This window comes from Anomalospiza imberbis, chromosome 1, assembly GCF_031753505.1.
Source record: "Anomalospiza imberbis isolate Cuckoo-Finch-1a 21T00152 chromosome 1, ASM3175350v1, whole genome shotgun sequence".
Taxonomy (NCBI): Eukaryota; Metazoa; Chordata; class Aves; order Passeriformes; family Viduidae; genus Anomalospiza; species Anomalospiza imberbis.
Window position 1 is genome coordinate 88,820,318 of NC_089681.1, and position 26,307 is coordinate 88,846,624.

The 26,307-nt window shown below is 40.4% G+C and overlaps 1 protein-coding gene across 7 annotated transcripts in view; it reads left to right on the top strand.

Moving 5' to 3' along the window:
- Positions 1-26,307, top strand: part of PHACTR1 (phosphatase and actin regulator 1) — a 295,584-nt gene that overhangs the window by 232,076 nt on the left and 37,201 nt on the right. For 6 of the 7 annotated variants that reach the window (XM_068172561.1, XM_068171731.1, XM_068173398.1 and 3 more), the window contains 5 exons: positions 771-950; positions 1,969-2,175; positions 11,156-11,486; positions 18,817-19,025; positions 20,746-20,902. In XM_068172561.1, the coding sequence (XP_068028662.1) occupies positions 771-950; positions 1,969-2,175; positions 11,156-11,486; positions 18,817-19,025; positions 20,746-20,902 (1,084 nt within the window). The remainder of the gene's footprint in view (positions 1-770; positions 951-1,968; positions 2,176-11,155; positions 11,487-18,816; positions 19,026-20,745; positions 20,903-26,307) is intronic. The other variant, XM_068174243.1, reaches the window with a different exon arrangement.

Here is a 26,307-nt window from a genome sequence, read left to right on the forward strand (position 1 = left end):
ATAGAGGAGATATTATTAGTAACTATAAAAACAGGCTTTCTAAATGGAATCTGATATATCCCAGTATCAAGACCTTACATCAGGCAAATACAAAAGTTATTCTCTTCCTTACATAAAATTTGGTTATTTGTATGTAAAATAGGGACATATCCCTGTGATTTAGCTTGTGTCCCTTATAGCATAAAAGTTGGTGTAGGGAAAGATAATAATTCTTGTTAGTAATATTAAAATATTATATGCAGTATGTATTAATATTCTTTAGTTCCTACCTACTATCATTTCTGACTTGCCAGATTCAACAGAGAGAGGGAAAACAGATTTTTTTTTTTTTTTTTTGGCATTGGATGGGACTGCATGTCCATGAGGGTCAAGGGTGGTCAGGAATCAACCAACTTAGACCATGGTTCATAATGACCATTCCAGGGTAGAGCAAAATATCAATACAGATATTTGACTTAAATTATATCTTACCCCAGAGGTGCTACCACCATCACTGATAGGCTCAGCCTTGGCCAGCAGTGGGTCCAGCTTGGAACTGGTTCCATCAGACATGGGGAAAACTTCTGGCAGCTACTCACAGAAGTCACCCATGTGAACCCCCTGCTATCAAAACCTTTCCACGTAAACCCAGTGCATGTGTATATAGAAGATCTCAGTCCAGATTCCTCATTTGAAGACAATCTAATGGAGATAGATTTCATTTTAAATTCTGTCAGCATTTTATTTATGTCTCTTTTTTTGCCATTCCTCTTTCCTCCGACTATGAACAGATGGGGAACTTTCCATACCAAATGAAGAAGGAGCTTTGGAGAATGGGCAGCCTCTGGGCTCTGGGCTGAGTTCCAGCCAGGTGTCCCTGCCAGCCCTAGCAGAACTGGAGTCAGTCCCAGCATCTGTGGAACCCTGCTCATATGAGGTGCTCCCAACCACAGAGATCATGGATGGGACAGGTAACTTCCTGTTTATGTTATGGTGTAGATACTCTAAGCTGTTTGAAACCAGTTTTTGACTTCTAGTATTTGATGTTTAGCCCTGAGAAATCCTTGTCAAAATGAAGGTCTTCTGGTGTAGAAGGAGGTGACAGTGTAGAGATTGTCACTGAATGCTCCACGAGAAATTTTGACCAACATGATGTAGATGTAACCTCTACTTCTAAGCAAATAACCTCTCTCAGAGTGAGGCAAAACCCCTGCACTTTGTGAACATGTAAAAGTAGGTTTCCAGCTTTCTGTCTACATCTCAGATGTACTAATGAGCTCTAGAGCAGAGAGCCTACAACAGTTTTGAACGCTGGGGTAAAACCTTGTGCCCTCTACCTGCCACGTGGTGCTGTGTGGTGTTCACACCACAGATCTGTCAGTAACTAGTACAGTCAGCTGCCCTACCCTAGGTAAGGCTGGCTGCTCTTCTTCCCCAGCCTGTGCAGAGAGACAGCAATGCTCTGTGTCTAGGTTAGCTGCTCTTTCTGCATCAGGTTGTGCTGCTGAGTTGTGGGCAAAGGTCAGGTGAGGAAAAGTGAGCAGTAGAAGTTGTCATCCATGATCTTGCGCAGATAAGCAGCCTTTTTGAAAAAGAGTAGGCCCTGTGAGGTGCTTTTTACTTTTAACAGGGTAAGTTTACAGACCACCTGTTAACATATCTGGTCCTAGGCAAGCTGTGGTGACAGACCATTAGAGACGTGACATTATAAAACCTGATTTGTGTTCCAGATGTGGGAGTACATCCCAGCCTGACATGGGGGAGCTGGCTTTTGTCAGAAATAAAGGAAAATTTGGCTGTTGTGTGTTACTCTTTCTCTTTTACTTTCTTTCTTCTTTCCTCCTTTCTACGTTATACAATGTTTGAGTGAAATCTATGAGTCATTCCTAATCTGCATTGCCGTGCTGCTTTTCTTGTCTGACTTTGGCTGTATCTGCTGCTGCTTTGCTCGTAACGTTGTTGCGTCTATGATGTGGTTGTGTCCTCCAGTGTCCGAAGAGAGCCCCACATCCAATGAATCCGGCGTCCTTCTGTCCCAAGATCCTACAGCTAAGCCAGCCCTGCTACTTCCCCCCAAAAAATCTGCTGCTTTCCCTGGAGACCATGAGGACACCCCAGTGAAACAGTTGTCCCTCCTCAAACAGCCCCCTGCCCTGCCTCCTAAACCTATTGCCAGGATTGCCAGCCATTTAACTGGTAAGTAGGTATCCCTGGACCCTCAGCCCCACCATTTCCCTTATAGGAAAAGCCGCCTTTGTAGCAAGGTTCTCAGTGTTCTTTCTCTTTCTGTAATGCTGTTTGCACTTGTTGTGTGTGCTGGTGATGTACGTGCTGTACGTAGGGCAGGGATCACGAAATCTTCAGACTGCACCTTCATCAAGGTTGCTCCAGGAGCACTTCCCCTCTCAGCTGTAATTGCCTAAGACTGCTGTGGCATTTCCTAACCCTCCTCGTTCATCAAGATTTACCATCACCACTGAAATTGCAGGATGTGCTTTGATGGGAAAGGAAGTATCAAGAAAATACTAGGATATCTTTAAATGCCCTTAATGAGGAAAGACATGAGAGTTGAGGGGAAAGGGAGAGTTTTGATTTCTCCTTTTGCCATTTCTTGCTTATCCCCTCAACTGCCATATGGGCAGGTCCCCCTCCACACACCCTGTATCTTTCCTTATGTTTGTTTTTCACTTGCCCCCCGATCCTTACACAGGTAATTCTGTTCCATGACTTCTTGCCATTTTACTTCAGTACTTACATTCTCTGCCAAATTGTTCCCCCTTGCCACCCCTGCTCTGACTACTCCCCTCCCACTGGTGAGTCCAGCTCCAATTCCCAATGACCAGGATTTTGATGTCCCGTGCTTTATGCTGCAGTTTAGCTCTCACTGCATGGAAGGTAGCAACAGTAAACAGCACAGGCTCTGTTTTGTGTTCCACATGTTTTGCAAGTGTCCAAGCTCTTTGGGATTCAAAGTTCTAGGTGGATGTGGAAGGAGGGTGGGTGTGTCTCCTCCTCCCACTCTCTCATTTTGACTGCTGAAGTAAAGGATGGCTATATTAATGCTGACCAAAATAGATTCCCTAAACACTTGCCTGCATCTTTTGAGCAGTCTGCTTATAATTGCAGCTGCTGCACAGCAGGCAGCACCTCAAAATCCTGTGTTGAATATGAGATGTGGTTCATCTTTGTAATGGGGTAGCTACCAGTCTTCCCCCGGGTAGATCTTGTGTTAATCCTGCCCTGATATTTTCAGAACGGATGTGAGAAATGCTCTGCCCACATTTATGTATTGTGGATTTTTTTTCCAGACAGTTAATACCTATTTTAGTCAGGTCTATTATCTATATCAGGAAAGAGCTCATTAGGAAAGAACATGTTCTGGTTTTCTCTCATCTCTATGTAGTCTCTTCATGTTTCTGTTTGGATGACTACACCTTTTTTGTCCTGTATAGTTTTGTACATTTTATGTGAAACCTCTTTACTTTCTTACCTGTCAAAATCTGCACATAATGGTTAATGTTTTGCCCTTTGCTACAAACTGAATGGGCAGTCCTGCAGCCTGCAAGGCCAGGTAGCAGTATTCATGGCTTCACCTAAGGACAAAACGAGCTTCCTATAAAACTCTGTCCCAATTATAAGAAGTTGTTCAGAAATGAGGCCAACATGAAAGAAATAAAAATATAGGAATAGCATAGGAGAAAAACTCAGGTCCTTGATTCATAAGCCATCTTTTGTAAGAGATAACAAAAGAATCAAAGGTTGAGGGCTTCTGGAGTAGTTTTGTTTTTTCTGCATCTGCAAATTTTGCATGAAGTAGAATCAGGCTCAAGTTATCAGCATAAGTGAGTTGCTTGATGGTGATGACTTTCCAATGAAAGTGAAACAGAACTGTGACTCCTCTTACTTCGTGGTGGCCTTCAGTGATGTCTCATCTAGTCCTATATAAAGTCTTGTATGTGCATCTAGATAGATTCTTGTACATGCATTTACATGCACCTTCAGGGTAAAGGAACATTGACTCAAATTTAGTCATACAGCCATAATTTATTTGACAGTATTCTTGCTGGAACTGAAACCCTCACTTATACATTCCTTATAAATAAAAATATTCAGCTTGTTCTTAAGAGTCCATTTACTTTGGTGGTCCAAAGGATATAAGTGTTGCTCAGTGCCGTGTGTTCTCCAGTGGTAATTATATTAGCCATGTACAATCTTTGGAAATGAGCAATCAATCCTAATGAAGCATCCTCCTCAGTGAGAAGCAGAATTAATGCTATTCTTTTTCTAATTACTCCAGAGACATCCTCTGCTTGTGAGTGAGAAAACAAACAAAATCTGAATTCTGGTATTCAAAATGAAAACTTTTCCTTTTTTGCTGCATACACATTTTTCTACTGAAGAATTTTTGAGAAGGTTGAAGGAAAAATTAAGACATACCAGGCATGGCTAGTGGACAGTGACAGAGGTTTAATGGTCTGGTAGCTCTGTTCAAGAGACTATGAGAGGAGATGTGATCCTGTGAAGGGTTCAGGTGAGTTGCTTGTGCGTTTTCACACATGTGAAAAGGCAGAAGCACCTCAACTTCTGTCTACATATATATCTACAGATAGATAGATAGATGTGTGTATATGTGTACATAAGTGTATCTGTTTAATAGAAACATGTTTTCTACAAACATATATTAAAAAATCACTACAGACATGGTCAGTGGCAAAAAAAAAAAATAAAAGGAAAAATATTTAAAATACAAACCTTGAGGGAAAAAAGTCAGACCACCTCTTGCTGTGAAAATATTCCAAAGTTCTTCAAAAAGTTATGCAGACTGACTTGCAGGGCTTGACAAAGAACTTATTACTGGTTTTAGAAATGGAAAGGAAACAGTGCTTTCCTCTGAAAGCATTTTGAACCATCTCAAATATCTATCCGCCTGTGCCAAGACAAAGATTGGCCTTTCAATTGATAAGAGATGCACATAAAAGAGCGCACCTAAATAAACACGTAAGAGTACATTTAATTTTGTGGAGAATGAAAAGAAAAAAAAATCCATTTTAAAGGTGGAAGGAGGAGAGAAATGCCTCTAGCAAATATAAATCACACAGCCTTGGCATGCTTCTTCTCAAGGCTGAGGCTCTGTGGGGATGGGACAGTATAGAAACAGGGCCAGAGCCAAGAGCAGACTGCAGGGTACCAACACCTATACAGAAGATGCCCCATGCTTTTCATCACGCTGTGTCCTATGGTCTTGATGGTGCTGCCTCCACAGGGAACATCCTTGTCACAACACAGGGTGTGGAAGTACTCATGTAGGCCTAGAAGACAAGCAACTTTAGGAGAAAAACATGAGCCTTAACTGTTTTGTTACCGCTGTTTCACTGCTCTGCATGTCCTGTTGGCCAGTCACCTCCTGGTGAGCCTTCTACTGGTTTTCAAACATTATTAGCATTAGACTGATTAGTATTAGACAATGTTCATAGGATAGAATTTCTTTCATTGTTTTATTTCTCTGATACTCACATGCAGAACCCAGGTATTTAGGATACTTCTAGCTTCCTTCACCAAAAATTTAGGAAGAGTTGAAATAATCACCTGGGGCCAAATTTAATTGAGGTTCTGGTGTTCAAGTCCCCAGCTTATCATAAAATCTTTAATGGTCAAGTGACAAGAAGACTAGGCATGTCTGATTTGATAGACTCCAGTGTTGTAAAGTTCCCTTTGATCTTCATTCGTTAAGCTGTTAATTTTCACCAGCACAGATAATGTTTTCTGAAATTAATTGGATATTTTCCAACTGAACCACCAGTAACCCATAAAGCTCCTAAAACACCAGAGAACAAAATATGTGCCACAATGAACAGTTCTGGCACTGTGTGTCAAGGGAGAAGCAGCGGATAAAAAGCAGTTCTACTTCACCAGGTTCTCATGGAAACTGGACCCTGGTGCAATTTCTCCTTCTATAATTCCTCTCTGTGCTTCTTCCTGGAGAGGAATACCTATCACATACAGGCATCAGGAAATCTTCTCATCTTTGAAACCCTTTTCAAGGCCCTGCACAGGAATTCCTGCAGAGCTATACTTTTCAATCTTCAAGGCTAATCATGCCTTGCCTTTGTTCTCCAAATTCAACCTGAATCTTGAATCCATATGTGGTACAGAAGAAAGCTAAGAATTTCTGTCTCAAATCTTCCCCAAAAGACATGACTGCAGATCTTGCTATTGTCAGCAGGAGATGCATGGCAAACCTTTGAGGACAGTTTTGGACTTGTCAAAAACTCATTGAAACAAGAAAAGAGACTCTCACCATTTAGGCACAAGTGATTACAGGAGAGAAGACCTGAAAAAGGAAAAGCTACTTGTCCAAGTGGTGCCAGTAAATATCAGGCACATCATCCCATGGAGCTCCCTCAACAGGCCACACTGGTTTTTGCACTGTTTGTTGGTTTTGGGGAGCTTTTTGCACATTATTTTACAGAATTAATTATTTGGAAGGAATTTAAAGAGTATCTCATTAACTTTATGACAAGTGCAAGTGAAAGTGAAATAAACTTGTATATAGTACAGCAAAGGTCACAGTATAAGGTCGTTCAGGTGAGGAAAAAACCTCAGCAGGTCTTGAATCCAACCTCCTGCTCAAAGCAGAGCCAAGTATGGGATCAGACCAGGTTGCTCAGGCCTTTGACCAGCTGGGTCTTAAAAACTTCAGACGATGCCAGCTGTACAACCTGTCCTAACTGCCTCTTCTCATGGCAGTGAAGACACTTTCCTTATAATCCAGTCTTGGGCCTCTTAGCTTTTGTCCACTGTCTTTCCTCAGCCCACCACACACCACTGAAGAGTATAACCTTATTGGTAACTTGTAGGTACTGGGAGGCTTCTCTTAAGTGTTCCCCCCACAAGCTGTCTTTGCTCCAAGTTGAACACACTTTAGGTGCCTTAGCCCTCAGCCACTGCAGTGACCCTGTGCTTGACTCATTCTGATTTTTTGATACTTTTCCTGGTGTATACTAAACTTGCACAGTAGTCTAGGTACAGTGTAAGGACTGGTGAATAGAAGGGGATCCTTCTATCAATAGAAGAATCCTTAGATCTCCTGGCTGTATTTCTTCTTGTACCACCCAGCAGTCTGTTGTCCTTTCTTGCTGGCAGGGTACAGCGCTGGTTTATATTTGGCAAGGAGTCAAGGAAGAGCATTTCTGCCACTGGCAGTATGGCAAACACAGCCAGCTCTGCCACAAGCCCAGGATCCCCAGGCATGTCCTCTTTCTCCATGCAGTAGTTGAGCTGGGGCAGAATTTGAAGATTTTAATGAGCCTTTCTACAACCTCTGCTGCAGCAACCTTTGCTGCCATACATCCAGAAGTTCCTAGCATCCCATCTGCAGCAGTTGTGTCTTCAGTGTGAGCTGACCAATTCTCCAGCCATGTTCAGTGACTAAAAAGCATCAGACTTGGTGTATATGGTGCACAGCTCCAGTGTACCACTAGCACTTCAGAAGCACCATATAGTAGCAAACCTGTGCAACAAATAAACATATATTTATCACATTAAAATCCCAAAAGAAATACAGTAACTCTAGATGTTAGCAAAATTATCTGTATGGAAAGGGTAAGGGATGGCCTGCTTGTCAAAGGTCTGATGTGTAGAAAATATTGTGGCATCCACACCTGTCTTTAAAGTAATTGATTGTTATCAGGAGTGGAGAGGTTGATGTCTTTTTCATCAACTCTAACATAAAAGTTATTACACAGTTCTGAGTGGTCACAACCCCACTGGGAACCAACATCTTGCAAAATTGCTCATTATTCTCTTGAGCATGAAAAACCTCAGCCAGAAGAGATTAATCAGACTTGCTCACCTGGCTTCACACTGTTTTCTTCTTTTCAGTTATGAGTGCTTTGTGCAATGATTTAATACTCTGGTAGTGTTTCACTGAGAAGACACTTATCATAGATTCCTTGTTCTTATTTCCCTTGTCCAGCTTCTTACTCATCTACAGATACCCATGTCTGATGTATATTCCACGTGGGAGACAATAATTGTTACTACCCCTGGTTCATAAATCATGTACATTGTGAAATTAAAACAAACAGAGGAAAAAACTGTAAAACTCGTTCACCTCACTCTTACATGCATGGAGAAGTTGTTCTGTCCTTTACTGTAGATGATGGTAGCATAGTGTCCAACAGCGTACCCAGAGCCCATGGATTTGGGCAAGGCCCCACTTGTTCAGCATAGTCACTGATCAGACCACACATTAAAACTTGCAGTACCAGGGTCTCCATTACTGGTGTCAGTGAAAATACACAGTTACATTTCCCAGCAAATGGATTGAGCTCTCTTCCCATTGTAGTCATTATCCTTTTAACCTTTTTTTTAAAACAAAGTAGAATTCTCCTGAAGGTGAAGGGCAGACAAGTAGACTAAATGCCTTTGATCCATTTTCAAGAGTCTATTTTGGTATTAGGATCATATTCAGACAAACTCAAGAACCTGAGTGTAACAGTCAGCCTGAATGAGGACATTAAAAATAATGGGCAAAATTTTTGGCAGGTGTCCAGTAGAGTCACCCAGCACTGGTACCATTGAAAACATGTTGATGTGAAGCATTTGTTTAAATTAAGTGGAAACTGAAAACCTATGGACCTTTGTTGAGCATGGTCAAACCAGAGTGTGCGTGTCTGATTCATGATGGAATGAATATGTGGCTACTCAGGATAATTACGCCAGACTTGTTCTCCTGTGCAATTCCAGAGCTTCAGTGCCTGTGCCACAACTCTACTGCATGAATACTTGCATGAGAAAATAAATTTTCTCTGTATTTAGAAGAAAGAAGGAAGGGTTCCTGTTTGCTTTATACCTGAAGTACATTGCTCTGATCTTCAGGATCACAAAAAGCAGAAAACCCAAATGATACTTCCAGTTATTCTTTTGTCAAAAGACAGAGATGCCTGCAGTTGGGATCTCTTTGAATTCACCATTAAGGATGGCTGTCACAGCGTGATGGGGCATCCAGGCACAGGCACTGTCAAATGAATACTTTAATTGACATGGTTGCTCAGGCCATGAGCCTGAGAAAAGGAAAAGAAAAGGATCTTAAACTAACTTGTATTTGTCAAAATGGAAGTGCAGATCTCAGTGTAGTCTTTGTAATTCAGAACAAGCTCTAGAAGTAAAATTGCCTGAAGCATAAATGTGTTAAAAGAACCACTTTTTTTACTACAAATCCCATAGGAGCTTTATTCGCAGGGCTTTATACAATTTACTCTTCCCTCTTTCTGTTATTTACCTTTAATTGAAGAGTATGTTCTTTTATGCAGGATACACAGAGGAAATGTATGCAAATAACATGTTTGTAAGAAAAACAAAGTGACTTTAAGACCTTTGTGTTGCAGTTCAAAAGGCAGAAAAGGTCTTGGCTCTGTGCAAGCCCTGCTCAGCAATAACAAAAACATCTCTGTATTATCAACTCAAACTTTGTTCAGCACAAATACAAAACAGCCCCATACCAGACACCATGAAGAAAATTAACTACCCCAGCCAAAGCCAGAACATAGTATTTCATTTTTGTACTCCCTTGGACCCCTCTGTGTTGTTAGCCTATAAACACTCTGGAGAGGGGGAAGGCTTGCACTGTCAATGTGTTCTTCCTAGCATAGCAAAAGGACTCATATCAAGTGGATTCTATGGAAGATGTGACTAGCACTGAAATAACTCAAGAGACGTATCTCAACTTGGCTCATGGTCTTTTTTCACCTGACAATCCGTAATCATTTTCCAGAAGTGTTACTGCTTTCTAGTCCTGATATCAAACTTGTGTACCCTGGCTATTAGATATGGATAGAAGAAAAGGCAATTTTCAGAACAGGCCAGGAAGAAGGAAAGAATGAAGGAAATGGGGGGAAGGATAGTTTAAACTAAAAAGAATCAGTTTGCATAGTCTGGAAAAGGACTATAGAAATTTGATAGCACTCAGAATAGTGATGACCTTTGGAGAGCAGCATCTAACTCCCAAGTTTCTTCAGGTCAAAAGAAGATTCTGGCCCTGCAATTCCCTTACCATGCTGTAGCAAGAAGAGTGGACAGAAGCAGCAAGAGACCAAAGGTCATGCAAGCCTCGCCCACAGAGCTACATTGCAGAGACAAATATGTGCAGTATTTCAGGCTGGAAAAGGCCTGGCCTTCTGCTTAGAGAGACAAACTCAGAGTTGTTGCTCACAGTGTATATATTTTCTCTCTCTTTCACTCTTAGTATGGTTTGTGACCATTTCCCTCATCTATCTTTGCAACTACTAGCCCTCATGTTACTTCTTTTCCCTTCTGAAAATATTTAACAGTGCAACTCCAAAAATCTCCATTCTGCAGTTGAGTTCTGGAAGAGAGGTTTGCTTCTGGACCTCTCACTGATTTCTCATTGAAGTCAGTGAAGTCTTTTCCTGGCTGATCAACTATGGGTTTCAGTGAATATTTTAAGTAGAGTTAAAAAGGTAAAATTCAGTGCTTGAGTCCAGAGAAAAATGCCTGCCACTTCTGTAAAAGAATACATTAGTCCTAACAATCTAGTGCCCTTTAACTTTTCTCCTCATGTACCCTCCAAACATGTCCTGTTTAGTATTCAAACCTTATATCTTTTCTCCTTTGCCCTATAATGTAATTTTTTACACTAGATGTTTTGCACATTACAAAGCTGTAAGAAGTGTGACTTGCAGTAATTGTACCGCAGTGGCTAAGGTGGATAAGGAATCCCTGAGCTTTTGCTCTGGCAGTGATGGTGGTGAGTCATCCTGTAACTTCAGACACTGAATTGCTCTCATCCTAATTGCTTTCCCCCTATTTGTGTGTCTGTTGAGTAGAAGAAGTTGCATCTACCTCACAGGGCTATGTTGGAGGATTAGGGCTTTAAAGTGTGCCACAAGCCTTGTTAAGTATTGCTTAATGTGTTTATTAAGGGGCATGCACAGCACTGGGATGTTTTTTGTGGGACTCAGGAGTGCTGCAAAACAACAGTGTTTTTTCTGCAGACCATGCTGAACATATAGTAGGAGTTGTCTGTCGCAGCAGGGAAGGTGTGCACTCTCCCATGTTGAGTAGCAGCCTCAGTACCTGCTCACCCAGGCAGGTACTCTCATCTCCTTCTTACTGACATGAAAATTAACACCAGTGCTCTCTTTCTTTCTTTTAGATCCTGGCGCTCCTGTGAAACTGCCTTGTATGCCAGTTAAACTGTCACCTCCACTACCTCCAAAGAAAGTCATGATTTGCATGCCTTTAGGCGGGCCAGACCTCTCTCTCTCATCCTATTCCACACAGAAGAGCTCCCAGCAGCCTTTGACCCAGCAGCATCACACTGTCCTGCCATCCCAGTTAGCAGCTCACCAGCACCAGCTCCAGTACGGCAGCCACAGCCAGCACCTTCCTTCTGGGTCCAGCACGTTGCCCATTCACCCTTCAGGGTGCCGGATGATCGAGGAACTGAACAAAACGCTAGCTATGACCATGCACAGGCTAGAAAGGTAATGGATCAACTTTTAGCATTCCATACTGGTGTGCACTGTTTCCTGCTAACCTCAGCATCAATATCATCGCTTGAGTTACATGCAGAGGACTTGAATGAGGTGTCTCCTCTGGGGTCTAACAACTTCAGGGCAGAGTCATTTCTGGAAAAACAGAGGCAGAGGAAGTGCCTTTCTAGACTTGTTTGACAGAAGTTTGTGGCAGAAAGGAAATAAAGCCCAAATTTCCTGAATTCCATTGTCCTGTACAAGGAAGTAGATAATACAGCCAATGGAGAAGATTTTAATAAGACATGCCTGGCTTGCAGTATGTACTGCTGAGGCATAACTGCAGAGCTTCAGTTGTGTGGAGGATTGCTAAATGCAAGGAGAGGAAGATTCATAAAAGAGCAATTAGAATCCAATGTGCCACTCCAGCAGGGCATCTGATTAGTATTACAAATTAGCTCAAAACAATCTATGTGGACTTCCTACAAGTCACTTAGAAGGGTTTTAATACAGGATTTAGATTATTTAAATTAATTTAAATTAAATTATGTGTTTGATCTTAAAATAAGTATTTAACTCATTCCACAGCAGCTACCTTCTTATCCATTTGCATCTGGCAAGAAGTAGAACATTTGATCAGAAATGTCTTACCCACCTTGGGGCTGTTTTTTGTTATTGTCACTTACAAGTATCTCTGAGTGTTTCTCCAAGTAGTCTGAGCAAATGAAGCATGTTGTATAAATGCAAGCTGCCCTCATAGACTGCAACATCAGCAAGCTTTGGAAAATTTACTTCACCTTGCAGAGGAAAACAGAAAAAGTCCCAGAACAGGGAAGATGGATGAAAAATTACATGTTTTATTTAATACCAAGGACAGCTTTGTAGCCAGCTTGTTCTAGAAGCATCAGATCATCCTGTTATACAGGAAGGCAAAATATTTGCTCTAACAGACAAAATGCTTAATGATTTACCCCAGTATTTCTGTCTGATAACACTACCTTCATTATATTCCATAGTTGGAAACAATTGGATTATTGATGGCAGTTTCTCCTTACTGCCTGAAAGAGTCAGGAAACCAGACGCTGTCTCACACTGCCAGCTTATTTTAGTACCAGAATAGTGACACATCTGTGATTACACCATGGGGCTAATGTTTCTACAGCATGGGGGAATTCTCAGCTGGGGAAAAACTACTAGGGCTATGAAGGAGATTCTTATTCCTAGAGCTGTGGAGGTAGGATAGAAAGAGCATCCACATTGTCCCCTACTGCCAGTCAGTGACTACGCATTTACCTCTCACATTGCCAGCATGGCTGGTCTGGTGCCTCTACACCATCCCAAAATTCAATGCACCAGGCACAGTGCATAGCTGTTGTCTCCCAAAGGCTCCTTTGGGGCTGCACTGCCCATGCCATCCCCAGCTTAGGTTGGATGTCTTAATGTCTGGCTCACACTGTGTGCAGAAGGCCCTTTGTTATCCTGAGCCCAGTGACATCTCTCAGAATATGACTTCATTGTGGCATCTGTTGCCCCACAGAAACTCCAGTTTCTAGTCATCCATCATGTTTAGGTCTACAAATATGTTTAACTGATTTAAAGAAGGTGATGCTGTTTGGGTTTAACTATTAATTTGAAGCTGAAGCTCTGCTGCTTATTAAAAACTGAATAAGCAAACATTCATGCCCCAATGTGAAACAATTGTTTCCTTTTGCAATTAATAAGAAGAAAATAAGAAAAGGTTGTGGTACTTGGATATTTCACATTTAAAATTAATATGAATCCTAGTTCATGATATTGCAGACCGATATTTAATAGCCTTTCTTATGTTTATTAACTGTTAGTTAAATCATGGATTAATGTGTTGAGTACTTTGTTTGTGCTCCTTGTCAAAGCAAATCTATAACTTCTGCATTCACAAGGGAGAAAATAGATCATGGTCATTTCCTCTGCAACAGCAATTGTTATTTTTGTAGTATATAGAGTTATATGCAGTTCTGTGGAGCTGATCTTGCTCTTAAATTCTTCATTTGCTTTCTTCAAGCCACATTGTGATTTAGATAAATTTGCCGAGTTTGCTTGAAGATTTGTGCAGATTTTTGAAATATATCTATTTAACTTGGGAGACAATTATTTGCGCTGAATGCCACTGTTTTCTACTATTTTTGACAGTACCTACTTTCCCTTATTGCAAAAATCTGCATTAAATTATACTGCAGTATTTGTCATTGCACACTTCACCCCAAAACTCTTGAAGGCCTGTTAACACAGCAAATATACTAGATCTCCTTCTTCTTTTTGGAGCTTGGCAGTGTGCTCACATCTGTAGCCTGCATAGGATATGGAGTGACATCCTGCACTTTGCTGTTCCTTGCAATTTAGCAAAGTACTGGGCCACTACTGTTGGGTCAACAATCTTGCGCAGATGAGAGAGCCTGGTAAGTCTCTGAGGCAGCTTCTGGTGAATACTAAGGGTTTTTTCCTTCTGATCTCAGACATTATCTCAAAAGTATCCTACAACTTTACAGAATAATTGCCATGGTGCTGCAGTAATAATTCTGCCAAGTCTGGTAATTTGGGCGATTATTTAGAATAGTGTTTTGGTTTTAATAAGAGATGATCATATAGACAAGCACAGATCAGGCTTCAGCTCTAAATTTTTTCTTTTCTTTGCAGAATTTTTCCTTTTCTTCCTTGCATCTAGTTTCTTTGGTCCTGGTGCAGTGGAAGCTCCTCAAGGTCATTTAAGCTCTAATGATATTTGGTGAATTAATTTGTATCAAATTCACCTTTTATCCACTAAACTTTTCTTAGACCTTCCCTTCCTCTAGCAATCTGGACTTTTTGTTTACACAGATAAAATCTCTGTAATTCTGATAGTCTAACAACATCTGAAGAATGATAGTTGAAATCAGTGCTTTGCCAATGAGCCACAGGCTTGCCAGAGAAAAATGAGCTTTCCCTCTGTACAGACCTGGAAGCCAGATTTTTCTGTCTTTGACCTTGAGAAAGTTACTGAGTCTCTCTATCTTTGTTTTCCCCTCTGCAGGAGTGATAGTGATTGCATGTAACTGCCTCACCTAGATCTAGTGCATATTAATAAGTTAATGTCTTAAGGTACATTAAAAGGCATGCAATAGCTATTCAAGTCCCAGTTGTTCTTATGACTTTAAATGGCAGTTAATTCCTGGATTTTTTTATTCAATTTTATTACAGACATTATAGAACATTAAGTTCATTTGTGCACTTAACGCTTTTGATTGCAAACATTTTCTGGTACTTATAACATCTATTCATAACCTATTCTCAGAAGGGCAATCTGCCCCTTGTCGTAGTATGACTATTATGACATGTCATTTGTGCTGCCAATATGCCTCTATTTTCCCTGATAAATTACCAGTTTTATGGTAGATAACGATGAAACGTGAGAAATGTGTAATTTCCATGTAACCTTTTTTCTGTAACCTCTGTTGCTAATTTGTGTCTTACTGCAAATGACTTTCCCCTTCAGTCCAAAGGGTGTTTGTCAAGCATAAGTAAAACTCTAGATTTGGACATCATTTTTTACTATTGCATTTTAGGAGTTGATGAAAATTGGTAAGCCCTGCCACCAAAATACACAGATTTCATCCTGCTAACTGAAATAAATTTGAGAAGACCATGCCCCAAAGCTGTGCATCACAAACAGTGGCTAAGGAAGCTTTAGAGACTCTCTTGTGACACAAAAATGTGCCTTTAGTTTTGACTTAGTGAGGCAGTTTCTTCATCTGAAACAGCCTGATTTTCTGCCTTGCCTGTATAATTCTCAGCCTGTCTGGAAAGGTGACAATTAATTTCATTTACTCTGTGGGCTCATGTACAGGAGTGGGCACAGATTAATCCAGGCCTCAGTTTGTTCAATGTACGTACCAAAGAGCTGTTAAGTGGCAATATCTCACTCCAGGCTAGAATTGCCTCTGTGGCAGAGCAGTGAAAAATCACTGTGTCCAAAAAGACTGTGTGTGAGACCAGTTCCTCTGGGATACCCAGTTCAGCTTCAGACTGTAGATTTATGAAATGAAATGCATTAGACATTACCACCAGTGTCTTGTAAATCTTATGAAACATATTTGAGTCAGAAAACATTTATCTTCCATAAAACTTGTCAAGAGAATTGCATCTTGTCTAAACTTTAGCATTGCCTAAGGATAGAAACACTTAATATTTATAGCTCTGCCTTCTCTCTGTTTCTCATACACATTCCTGTAGTAGAAACGTATATACGGTGGTTTGAAGTTTTTCCAGATCTTTTGTTTTAACTGTTAAGTACAGAAAAGTGTACTGTGGATCTGAAAACATTCTGATAAAAATGTAATCCTCTGTTCCAAAATCAAAGAGCCTGGCATGACAGACAAGAAGTGTGCAGGTTTTTCCCACTAGATTTTACAGGAAGTATTTCACTTTTTTCATTTTTTTTTTGTTTTATCTGTACCATGAGTCACTCATATGCTTAAATTGTGATTTTTCATTAAAGTATTTTCTCACTAGAACCATTGTAAGCTATAGTGGTGTAACTTTTTTTCTGTTTTGATCATGTACAGGTGATGCAGCAATAATTGCAAGTTCTTGTACTAGGGAGCTATGAATTGTTCAGATCCATGCGTTAAGATCTTCTCAATAAAACTAGTACTTGCTTAGCTGTAGCTTTTTTCTCTTAATTTTGTTGCAAAACACATAACTGGTTTGAAATGGGCTTTTTGAAACAATAGTATGCTTTTTGGTAAATAATGCTAAAAAAATTTGTAGTGTAGTCACCTGACCATGTGGGAGTTTTGCTAATGACGCAGAATCATTTATACACAATGGACATATCCAGTGACCTTGATTTGTCTTTTTTAAGTATACTGCAGTACTGCATGTATTTCATAAGGACTTTGCTTAGACAGCTGACTTAGTCAAATTGCTGTGGAAAGGGCTGATTTTAATCAAGAGCAACACAAAACACTAGGAAAAATGAGGGGCTGAAAATAGAAAGCAGTATTATCAAGAAAGTGGATGATTCAGAAAACTTACAATGAGATGAGAAGCTGCCTATTTCTAGATCACTAGTTCAAACAAAAACCCTCTGTGGTAACTTGTAAATCCTGTCGCCAGCCTATATCTGCTCGATAACCTAAATTGTTGGATCACTTTGATATCTGCTACCCATAAGGGGACACACCCATAAGGATGCATCCGTAAACTACATCCATCCTTCACAGAACAGGGAAGCATCAAATAGTCCTGGATGCTAAACTACTTCTGCTACTTTCATTTGTACTTACTCTCTGTGTATGTATTGTTTTAAAATTAAGTGAATGATCCAGTGGGTGCAATTGGAAGGTTTTGGGTATTTTTTTAGCAATGTGAACAGAATTTTACAATATTACGGTTTTTTCTCAGAAATTTGATTCCAGACTTTTCCTTTCCACTTTAAAATACTTACTCAAAAATTAGCTTACAGAGAAAACAGATTTAATGAAGTTCATAATATAAAACTTCTGAAAGCATTTCAGTAAATTAAAAGTTAGTTCGAACTTTTTAAAGATTGTAGTGTGTTGATGTGTCATTATGAGAATTCAGCTGATGAAAAGTCCAATACAAAATTTGCAAGCCAGTTCTTCATTAATCTCTCTTTCTTTGTGATACAGAACATGGGCTATCACTAAGAAAATTGAGTTTCTCTCTTCAAGGCATCTAGTAAAGCTCTGCATCTTAATATTGATTAGCCTGCAATAATACATGTTGGAATTTAAAAAATTATTTCTTTGAAGCTGAAGATGATGATAACAGCATGGTATGGTTTGTTCACAGGATCTAAAGCCTTTTCTTCTCTTTAATCCATAAGCATATTTGGAGTAGCATTATATCCCTATAACTACATTTTTAAAAGACTCTCTGGAATGTTATCTGGCAGCCATTTAAGAGTTCATTCTAACTTTTGGGTTAGAAGAAAGCAAAATGTTCTAAGTTGAAGATAGTAGATTCAGTAGATTTCTGTAGAAAATCTTTTAAAGAGAATACATTTTATTCAAGATGCAGAACACCTCTGGTATTTAGGCTAAAATATTCAAGGGAATCGAGGGCACTCAATACTTGTCAGATACAAGTTTGTGTGCCTCAAAGTCAGCTTGGCCAGCACATCTGCTTTCACACCTGTGTTCTTCTGAAAAGTAAAATGGGAGTTTGACATAGAGAGGGTGTCCCACAGGCAAATGTTGCCCATTATTCATAGAGCTGTTGCATCAGCCAGGACTTCAGAGAGAGGGCAGTTTCTGCTGTCTCACGAATAATCCTGAGCTGCCACCATTTTGGCCTGCCAGTGTCTCATTCTGATTTCATACTGGAAAAGCAACACGAGCTATTTAGAAAAAAAATGGTTGGGAAACATGGTTCTGTTCCTGACTTTTCATTTCATTTTGATCTTCACCTCCTCATGTTCCCATTTCCCTTCTTGATATGTTGTTTGGTAAAGGGCTTTGAATTCAACATATTAACAGGGCTAGATGGTAACAGTCCTCACCACAAATCTTAATCTCGTAAGATGCTGAAAATAATAAATCACACCTGTGACAAAAGAAATATAATGTTAGCACCAATTCTGATTGATCTTCAGCATCTGGCTGGATAAAGAGCTGGGGCAGGACAAGGGATATCATCATGGCCACCCCCCAATATATAACTGTGCCATTAGCAAACAAACCTCCCAGGTTTTAGCTTCTTCCTTGGTTACTCTCACCTCCTCCCAAAGTCTCTTTTCTCCAAGCCCAGTTTCACATGCTAGCTCCCCTGCACATCAGAGAGTTCTGTGCTTGCCATCTCCTCAAGTCACTCATCACTAGTGCAAGCCACTAGTTTCCCTCTGTCTTTGTACAATTATCCCCTACAGTCCATCCTTCCTTCCTCCCAGTCTTACTCCAGCTGTTGCACTCAGGTGAGACATTTTCTCCTTGCTGCCTGCACACCAGCGGAAAGGTCACACAGACACCAGGCTGAAGGCGTGCTTACCACCGAGTAGCTGGTGCTTACCACTCTGAGTAGCTGGTCACTAAGAATTTGCCACAGATCTTTAGTGCTTTTTCCTGGCTGAAAGTGTTTCTGCTTGCATGCTGTCCTACCTCTCCCTAATAAGTGTTGTACCCTAATCTAATAAGTACTCAGTTAAAATCTGTTAGATGTCTTGCTGGTCTTGAAAATCTTTCTGTTCTCATTTCTTCTCAAAAAGGGATGAAAGACCACTAGTTTCCTGTGTGCAGTGAGAGAAGCAACTCTGTCTTTCATAGAGCTGTTTCCTTTAGTTTATTTATTTGCTTTTCTTTCCCAACAGCTCTGGTTTACACACAAGTGACAGTGTTACAAAAACAGGACCTGGGGGCCTTCCAGACATGAGACAAGTGCCAACTGTTGTGATCGAATGCGATGACAATAAAGAAAATGTGCCTCATGAAACTGACTATGAAGATTCTTCCTGCCTTTATCCAAGGCAGGAAGAGGAAGAAGAGGAAGATGAAGAGGACGATAACTCATTATTTACAAGTAAAACTCATTCCATTTTTCCTTTCTCACTTATTTAATTTTTACCCTGAACTTGCAATACACAAAGGAAACACAAGGCCCGTGTATTTTCTTTCTTGGCTGTGGCTTTTGCATCTCTCAGGGCTTGTCTACATGGGGATGCTAATTCAAAATAACAAACAGTATGAATTTATAATTATTTTGTTAATATTCATGAATACCTGTCTCAGTAGTGCTCAGACTAAACTTAAATTACAGGTTTGGGCTTATATTGGTTCAGTTACAAATGGGCTTTTAGATTCACTTTCCCAAATGCCCGTGGTGAAGAGAAGCCCTGTCTTTGTCTTAAGTCAAGATTATCTCAATAGTTACTTCAGGAGGATGAAATAAGTGCCACAAGTAGAGAATCAAAGCTTTTATATATAGTCAATTTCATTTTCCAAAATCATTTTGGAATCATAAATGAGAACATGCTTTGAAAGAGGTCACAATCAGAGGATTGGGCTCAGATAAGAAGAGGTTAATTGATAACCATATCTCCTGGTTTAGGGCAATTTTGGGAGAAAAACCTCTAAAGGGGTTTCCTCTAGAAAAACAAATTCAAGTGGCCCCTCTCCCAACAAACTCCACGCTTCCTCTCTCCCCCCTTCGCTCTCGGAATAAGTCTTAAAGGTGCAAAATTTATTATCCAGGAAAACAGAACAGACGATTGGGCATACAAGCATCATGCAGCCAACCCAGGACACCATATCACAATTACAGACTGGGAAGGGACCTGTGGCCTTCCTGACCTCTGTAAGGAAATCCAGTTCCTGCCTCAGTGTGGCATCATAGGATTGTCCCATGAAGAAAAGATACAGTACTTTATGTATGACAACTGTTTATCATCCTAGACATTGAAGTTCCAGACCCTTACCTTTCTTTTCTTCTGAAAACTGGAAGCAGTACAATCAAACAACATCCCTTTTAAAACACACAGAAAGATTCTAAAACAGGCATATTTCATCTCCTCGGCACCCCACCTTACCCTGCAAGTGAAATTAAGCAGTGTTTGCTCTTATACTAAAAACGGAACAGAACTGCACTATCTCACACTCTCCTGACAAACTCTCATGTGTTTGTGTCTCTCTGTGTCTGTCTTCCTTGCTCAAACTGCTTTGGACACAAGACTAAGAAAGCAAATTTGAGCCATAAAAGAACACTGGTTTTTAGTGTCTTTGCCACTGCCACTGCCACTGCCCTAGAAGCAGTTAGTTAATGTGCATAGAGATTTGTGCTGCTTCTGATTGACTTCTGATTCCTTCTAGTGCTACCTTGGATGTCTTGATATTACATTGCAAGAGACATTCAGATACCCCTTTATTTTCACATGCTATTGCTCTGCTGCTTACCCAGATTCAACCCAGGTTGAATTTTTCATTCCATTCTGTGGAAATACTGTGCTAGAGAAAGCTACAGATGCTACTAGCAATTCTGAAACAAGCCCTTCTTCTCCAATCCCTTCTACGAAGCAATATATTAATTTCTATTTCCTGTATACCTACCAATTTCAGCTTTTCCTTATTATGATAGGAATTGAGGTCAATTGAGCACATGAAGTTAATGACATCCCTTTTCCCATAGTCCATACCAGTGTAAAGGAGAGCCTGATATCCTCCCTTGGCTAGTACTTCTTTGCCAGGTGCATGCTGTAATGAAATGATGACACCTCTTTTGGCAGAGCCTCTCCTCTCTCCCACAGGCCCCCTGGCAAGGAAACTCTGCAGGAAGGACTCTTTAGCAATCAAACTAAGCAACAGGCCTTCCAAGCGAGAGCTGGAGGAAAAGAACATCCTCCCCATGCAGACTGATGAAGAGAGGCTTGAACTTAGGCAGCAGATTGGGACAAAGCTAACAAGGTAAGAGACAAACATTTTTTTTTAACTTTTGCTTTTGGAAATATATGGTGGGATATAGTTTTTTCCTTAGTCTTTAAACATTTGAGCTCTTATAGGTTACAATGTTGAAGAGGAAAAGCCATGGAGAGGGAAAAAATGGTTCTATATGTTATTTCTGGTCCAATAAAGTTTCCCATATAACTCCCCATTTCATTTTCCTGGCATATGCTATGGAAACATTGGTTAAGTATCAGCATGAGCTACATGAATTGGGTTCTTTTTGGCACTTTTCTTTTTGGCATTGGAAAATGTTCAGCTTTGATAACATTTCAGACTGTAGCTGTAGGTGCCATTTTATAAGCTATTAGTTTGGCCAAAAGTCACAAGTATAACTTTCTCTTCTGACTGCATCACCTGTGAGTAGCTGAGACTTTTCCTGATGCAAAATAGTTTAAGTCCTTTAGTACTTGCCTTCATTGGGTCAGGTTGGACAGATTTACTCTGTCTAAACACTTTCTTCTTCATAACAGTGTGACTCACCAGCTGTTCTGTTTTCTGTATTGCATGGGGCATAAAGGGGTGGCCATTAAATGTGGAGGATTTCTGACAAGAATTACTAAACTGAGGTCAGACAAAACTGTCTAAGAACCTTCTATGTGCATGCCATGATTTCTGTAATCAATTGAATCCTCCTACGTTGTCAGCTTGGTGGTACACAGAGCTGGTGAATGCTCTTACGTGCTTTCCAGTGAGAAAACCACAAGGAGATGACTAGCCAGCTGTTGGGAAATTTTCATTTTTTTTATTTTGGGGGTGGATGGATAAGGGGAAAACACTGCTACCATGTTGTGGAGACAGGAAGAATAGGAGCTCCTGGTAAATACCACTTTCAGCATTTTATTTATTTTTCTTTCATGGCCTTGTTTATCACCTCCTTGGAATAAACTAACCACACCTTTCCAAACTGTCTTTGAAAGTTTTTTGCTGGATCATGCTCAGCCTACTCCAAAACCTGTCTAATTTTTCAGTATTCTTCTTGAGGGCCTCCAGCAAACATGCCCAAAATATGTAAGATGGTGCTGCACTTTTGCCAGTACTGTGATTTTTCAGTTTAGTCTTTTTTCAGATTTATTCCAACCTTGTTGGACTGTAGCTGCACTGGAGCTCTGGGTCCCAAAGAACAGCACAGGACAGCAAGGTCCCAGTGCTTATATGATTAAATTTGAACCCTTTAGAAGCATCTGAAGAATTTTTGTCTCTCACTGCTTGACCTTGCAATGACATTGAACAGCATTTCCACTGTGTTGCCCATTTGCCTAAATTACTTAGGTCCTTCTGAAGTTTGCCAGCTATGGCTGATGAAGGAAAGTAGTGTCATTTATAAACACTGATTCTGCACAGCTCACTGTGCACCCGATCTTTTTCATTATAAGTATTTTATTTTTCACCTATCCAAAACCTGCTTTTTTCCTCGCTAAACAGTATTTTTTCAGCAAATGCCTTTTTAACAAGGGAAACTATTTTTGGCTGTATGCAAAGCCCCATATTCTTATAATGTTGGTTTTTGTTTCCCCAATTGTATCTCTGCTAATCTGGGTTTAATAGGTTGAGCTATAATGCCTGATCTTGTCTTCTAATACAGCTAGGATTTAGGGGCAATCACAAATAGTTCAAATAACTAAAACTGTTTATATTTGAGTTCAAAAAATAGCTGAGCTGAATGAAACTGCTGTTTCATTCCTGCTTTATATCAGTGTAACATCACTGAAAATGGTAGAATTTCACAAGCCTTAACTGGAATGATATAGTTGTCAGTCTGACCTTTTAATTACTACTATTTAAAACGTAGTATATCATCCTTTTGAGTAGTTGAAACCAATAAAGAAATATGAGGAGAAAACTATTTTGCTCGTATCTAATATGTAAGAAGCCACAGGCATTTCAGCAGCAAAAAAGAAAGGTGCCTGTCTTACCAGTACTCTGTATCTAAATGTGATATATCCATGTGCACAAACTGATGAATATTAGATTAAAATAGAGAGAGTATTTCAATTTGGACAGTATTTCCTTACTGTCCAGACTTTATTACTGAATCCATCCTTTGCTGTTGCTTGGTAATTGTCACACAGAGATGCAAATGCCAAGCAAAATTAAAGTAGTGAAGCATTTATAATCCTTAGAGAAGATGCTAGCTGCAGACTATAATTGCAGCTGGCAATTTTGGATTTCAGAGGGATTTGTACTGCTCCACCAATGATCCCCTAGGGTTTAAAATATCCGGCCAATCAAATCACATATGCTACTTACAGAAGTAAAAAATGCAGAATAAAAACTTCAGCATATAGTTATTGTCTGTAATGGATCAATTAATTTTCACCAAGAGGCTGATTAGGATACTTCAGTATTTATGCACAATCCTCACAGTATTTAGTTTGGAAGAGCTCATTGGCTGCCACATTTGGCAGATCAGAATTTAGTACTATAAAGAGAATATCTATTTCAAAGATGCCTCTATCCAGGCATATTGAGATTGGCCATTGACATATTGTGTGGGACCAAAATCATCCCAGGTGCAATTCCTCCAGCCTCATTAGAGTTACACCGGGAATCGGCTTGGCTCAGAAAGGTCTGTTCAGATCCTGTTTAAATGTAGCTTGGAACCTCTGAACCTCCTGTTATTCCCAGAAAATTGTAATGACTTCAGTGTTACATCAGCCAACTGGAAGAGAGACTCCAGAGCAGAATTCACTGTTTCCCATGCTGGGAGAATAGTGCCTTGACTTACACCAGGCCAGTTGTAAGGGTGAGGCTGCCAGGGACTGTATCTTATAGCAGGACCTGGCCCACTACACACATTGGTGTTTGCTCAGCCACGAGACAAATTCTTGGTGCCTGTCATAAAACACTTCACATGAATGTCGCGCTTCCCTGATCTGTGTCCTGTATCATGGTTCAGCACATGCAGACCCCAGCAAAAATGGAGCTTTTTGCCCAAGGTGGCAAAATATGTCCTAGCAAAGGTAGGATATTCCACATCATATGAATTCCAGCCACATGAACAGGCCACTGCACCATAAACCATTTCTGAGGAGTCTTTACATAGCAATTATGGCAATTGATTACAGTGATTAATTAGAAGACCTCTTCCTCTAACCAAACCAGAATGGATTGCTCCAAAATGTGACATCTCCTATGAAGCAAGGAGCAAAAATAGTGAATTAAGATGCAGAACTCTCAGCTCAAAACCACATGTGGCATGGGGATGGGAAATGGATGCTGGAAACCATGTTCTTGGCTGCTAAAAACCCTCACTACTCCATTATCTCCTACTCTGAAATGCAAACCTTCTGTGCTAAATAAATCTTTAAGTGGGTATGGTGTTCCTTTTTTTTTTTCTTTTTTTTTTTTTTTTTTACTGTTCAGCTTCTCCCAGACTTCTCCATTTTATCCCTCTTGTGCCTGCACAGCTTCACAGCTGCTCAAGAAGTGTGCCTGTGTGACTGTAAGACAGAAAGGAGAACACAGGACAAAAAAACAGCACTCAGAAAGTTAACAGGGAGAGGGAAGGAAAAGACAGATGTCTCTCTTCTGCCTGTCTCACTGGCTGTGTTGGACCTGCTGGGGAGCACAGGTTCCCTGTTATTCCAATTAGAGAAGCAGCCAGGAAGACTTGGATTTAGCTTTCAGTGGGTGTCAGGGTGAGAGGAGTGGGAAATATCCAGGCTGTGACAGTGAGCTTGAAGGTTTTCCCAGGGAGTGATTAAGGCCTGTCAGGAAGCCCTGGTGAAAAGGAGGGCCAGTAGTGCTGGGTGATGGACAGCAGAGCTGCATGTCTCCCAGACACTGCAGGAATGTTCCCTGGTACTGGGACAGGTGCTTCAGTGCCAGTCCTTGCACTTCCCTTTCACCGCAGAATCATAATGGTAGTCATAAGAGACCTCACAGACTTTCTCAATCAACACGTTTAGTAAACACAAGAGCCCTTTACAGGGGCTCTTGTTACGGCATCTCTGTAATCACTGTTAAAAGCACAAGACTTTGAAGTCTCGGAATGGGAAGACCTGAGGAGTCTGGTTTCTTTGTATGTCTTTCACAAAGTCTCCCCCATTCTCTGAGACGTTAGTCTTTAGACCGACTGATCTGTCACACATCCTACAAGGGAGGCTTTCTAAAGCATTCAAGTATTTTTGAATCTCATAACCCACCAACTCTGGTGAAGGTGCTCATTAGCAATTAGATACAGGAGTATTAAAGCTGAGATTTTAGTCCACTGCTTTTCAAGAATAAAGCGTATTTATTTGTTTTTCCTGGTTGTTTCCATCCTGGCTTCTCCCACCTGCTGGAATTGGATGATCTAATAACACAAAATGTCTGATAATCCAGTGTGCTATCATCATGTTGTTAATAATCCATGTCAAGGCAATTTCTTGATACTCACAGTATTATTACTGGTCAGCATAATGTCTGTCTCATCAGCACACTCCTACCCACTGTGTGCAGATCTGGAGGCAGAGGAGACACATAAAAGCTGTCCACTGGCAGTAGTGCTTGTCAGGGGACTGCTGCCCTTCACTGGAAGGTGCCACAGGCAACCCAGTAAGATTTTGCAATCCAAAAAGAGTTTGTGCTGTGCTGCTGCCAAAATCTGTTAGTTGTAGGGGTCATATTTATCTTGCCCAGTGTGAAAGCAAAGAGAGATGAGATGGGGGAGCAGCCTTCTGCACATTAGCTAACTAGTAAAATGAGAAACAAATGAAGAAAGTAACAAGCTACCTATTGCCTCTTTCCTGACTTTGAGAGATGCTCTTCCAATTGCTCAACTGAATCCTGTGTGTGTCACTATATATGTTCTGCTGGCTTTAAAGCAGTGAATTAGAGGAAAGATCCTCTGCCAGCTATACAGTAGTGCTCTGCATTGTTTTTTGTGTAGCCCTAGATTTATTCACTGCAATACCCTACGGGGTACTGTCCTTACACCAGCAAGTGGAAAATCATGATCTGAAGCAATATAAATAGTATATTGCAAGGATCATGAGGTAGTAGATCACAGAGATGCTGTCGGTGTGCATATGGCTGTAAATAAGTACACTTGAGATTTGGGCATGTACACCTGCTAGATGTGTTTTTACAGTCCCGTTGATGTTTTGGAAATAGGACCAAGATGTCTGTGGCTGAGAAACGCAGCATGAGAAGTCATAAAACTTTATGGAATGGCAGGTTTGACAGATGGTGCTCACCTACCACCTTGTTGAGAAAGGTAATCTACACATTCCCTGGTCAATACTACGTATTCCTCAGCTATTCTGAAAAATGCTGCTTAGAAACAGAAATCCTGTGATTGAATGAAGTTAGTGAATTCCCACAAGTATAAAAAATTGGCATTGATTTTTAAAATGTCATTGAGGCTGCTGCAAGGTTTTTGGACT